The sequence below is a fragment of the Brassica napus genome, chromosome A8, assembly GCF_020379485.1.
Source record: "Brassica napus cultivar Da-Ae chromosome A8, Da-Ae, whole genome shotgun sequence".
Taxonomy (NCBI): domain Eukaryota; kingdom Viridiplantae; phylum Streptophyta; class Magnoliopsida; order Brassicales; family Brassicaceae; genus Brassica; species Brassica napus.
In genome coordinates this window covers 9,293,108-9,295,902 of record NC_063441.1, presented here as the reverse complement: position 1 = coordinate 9,295,902, position 2,795 = coordinate 9,293,108, and the positions used below count along the sequence as shown (strand labels likewise).

Below are 2,795 nucleotides of genomic sequence, written 5' to 3'. Positions count from 1 at the left end.
TAACGGAATAAAAAATATCGAATAAAATTAGTTTTTTTTTTTGGCGTCTCATTTTATTAAAATTAGAGTTCCCTATACAAAAGAAACAAATAACTAGATACTAACCCGCGCTGTGCGCGGAAATTATTTAAACAGATCTTTCACTAGATTTTTCTAAAGTGTAAGATATCCGGTCGGCTCATTCTTGGCAATACATGAACCGAAACCGGTTCAAGCCCTTCGGGGTTCTCCACGGTCCAAATCTTTGCCGGCTCCGCCATAACATCCACCACAACAATACTTCCGTCAACGTTAACAACACAGAGTTTGCCGGCGAACGCCGTAACTTGCTGAGCTCCTTTAAGCATCTCTTCTCCACCTTCCACCACCGTTACTTCCCTCCACACTCTCTCCTCCTCATTGTATATTCTCACTGTTCCATTCCTCTCATCAACTGAATAAAGCGTCTCCTCCTCCATAGCCGCCACCGGGCCTCTCCATCCCGCCGCCATTTCCTCCGGCATCGCTTCCCAATCGTCGTTAACGACGTCGTATATAGCTCCTTCTTTAATCGCATCCCCTTTAACATTCACCATTAAAAGCTTCCTTCTCCATCCAACTGCGTCAATGGCTTCACGGCTAAACCGTGAGTCTCTCATCTCTCTTAGCTTCTGCCAGTTACTCCGATTATGATCCGTGAGATCAAGTTTCTCGATCGATCTCGCGACGATTGGGGAGAACTGCGAACCCAAACCACTAGCAACGTATACGACTCCGCCGCAAGCTCCGGTTGCGCACCACCGTCTCGGGGATTCTAATGGAGGCCCGGAGGTCCAAGTAGAAGAGACTGGATCGAAAATTAGAGGGTGGGAGATCGCCGGAGAGAATTCGCGGTTACTCGCGGCGATGAGAACGAGTTTTCCGGCGGCGGAAACGCACTGAATCGGAAAGTTAAAAGAAATATACGACGGATGACGGTAGAGAATCCGGTGAAGAGGTGGGTCGGGTGGAGGAGGAGGAAGCGGATCCCATTTAGAAGAAACCGGGTCGAAACACATGAACCGGATAGCTGGGTTGACCCGAGCTGGATCCGAGTTCGAATCCACGAAAAGCGCGTAGAGAGACGAGAACGGTGGAAACTCGGGGGAGTAAACGAGGCGGCGCCACCGTGTACAAACGGCGGCGAGTAGTGACGGACGGCAGACGAGGGAAAGGCATATCTCTGATACGTGGTCGGGAAGTCCTTCGATTATGGCGATATCTTTTCCGCCGTCGGTTCTTCTTCGCTTCGCCGGCGGTGTTACCGCGGCGACGGTAGCCATTGATCCAGACCGTTTCAGTTTCTTTTCTCTGTCTTTGTGTGTTTATGGTTAATTGTCTTCAGCTTTTTGGATTTAATGAGATTGCGTGAACTGTAATGAAAGAGAGGAAAAGTTCTGTAGAAAGAGAGCCATATATCAAAAAGGCCAAAGTTGGAAAGTGTTAACATCGATAATAAATACATAAAGCTAACTAGAAAAATATACTTTTTACATTTATAGCATCATATATGATTAGAGGCAAGTGGGTATTTATATGACCAAAGTTTGACATATTTAATTGACAATAACTAAACAAAACTCTCTTCATTCCTAAAAGATCCATGTTTTATAATTTTCACACTTTTTAATAAAATATATTAAAACTTAGCTATAAATGCATAGTTTTTTTTGTAATTTTACATTTCCTATTTTTGTAAACCAATAAGATTTTAAAAAATTCATTTAATGTTCTTAAACTTCATAATTTCTCATTACTAATTGATAAAAATTACATTGGAAATATAAAATATGTATCTTTTTGAAACAAAAGTTTTATCTAGAATATGGAAAACTATTTTGGATAATGTGGAAAATATAAAACTGATCCCCTACATATTAATCATGGAGCATTACAATATGTTTTTGTAGTCACGTGTCATCACGATTTACGAGAATGATTCTTAGAATTGTTAGAAAAATAAGTTAGTCCATATAAACATATACTATGGTTTTTATTAAAGGAAAAATGATTGCTGACTACACGAAGTACTGGTCCTCACATGGCTAACCATGCAAACTAAACTAATGTATACCTAGCTACACAAAGTATATTTTACGCATGGAAACATCTCTCAACTTAATGATGTTATGTAGTTAAAATCAGGAGTTTAATTTCATTCATCCAAAAAGTGATGTGGATGTCAAAGACCGTTTAAATCTTTCGTTTTTATCAATTAAAATATGACGTACTTGATGGTAATTTAACTAAAATTAGATTTTGATCCGCGTTTGAAAAGCGTAAGAATAATTTTAACAAAATCTGATTTAAAAACTCAATATGTTATCCAAAATTTTGATAATTAGTGTTTTATTATTTTTATTTAGTGTATTTGAAAACTATATAATTGTATTATTTTATTTATATTAAATATGAAAGTTATATAAGATATTTTAATTTTGTTTTTAATTATTTTAATCTGTTTTTTTATTAAATTTTTAATAAAATTTATGTAATTCGTTTGATTAATTGTATAATATATACTTATTTGATCAATTTTTATTATAAAGCTTATCTGATGTCAATTTAGTGACTCCAAATTTTTATTTGTTTAATATAAAATTGATTAAATTAATAAATTATTTTATTTATATTTTCATTAAAAAAAATTGCATTCTTTTAAACTTTTTTTTTGTTGAAAATTTTGTAAGGGGTGCAACACGATGACTTTCCGGAAGGTCACCCATCCTAGTATTACTCTCACCCAAGTAAAAATATAAACATAATATATCAGAGCC

General features: G+C 36.5%; 1 protein-coding gene across 1 annotated transcript; it reads right to left on the bottom strand.

The window, feature by feature from the left end:
- On the bottom strand, window positions 1-1,487 carry LOC106397276 (F-box/kelch-repeat protein SKIP25). Its single transcript, XM_013837859.3, has one exon. It carries the CDS (start codon window positions 1,299-1,301, stop codon window positions 144-146), a length of 1,158 nt encoding a protein of 385 aa, XP_013693313.2. The 5' UTR covers window positions 1,302-1,487; the 3' UTR covers window positions 1-143.
- Between the last annotated feature and the right edge of the window lie 1,308 nt (window positions 1,488-2,795).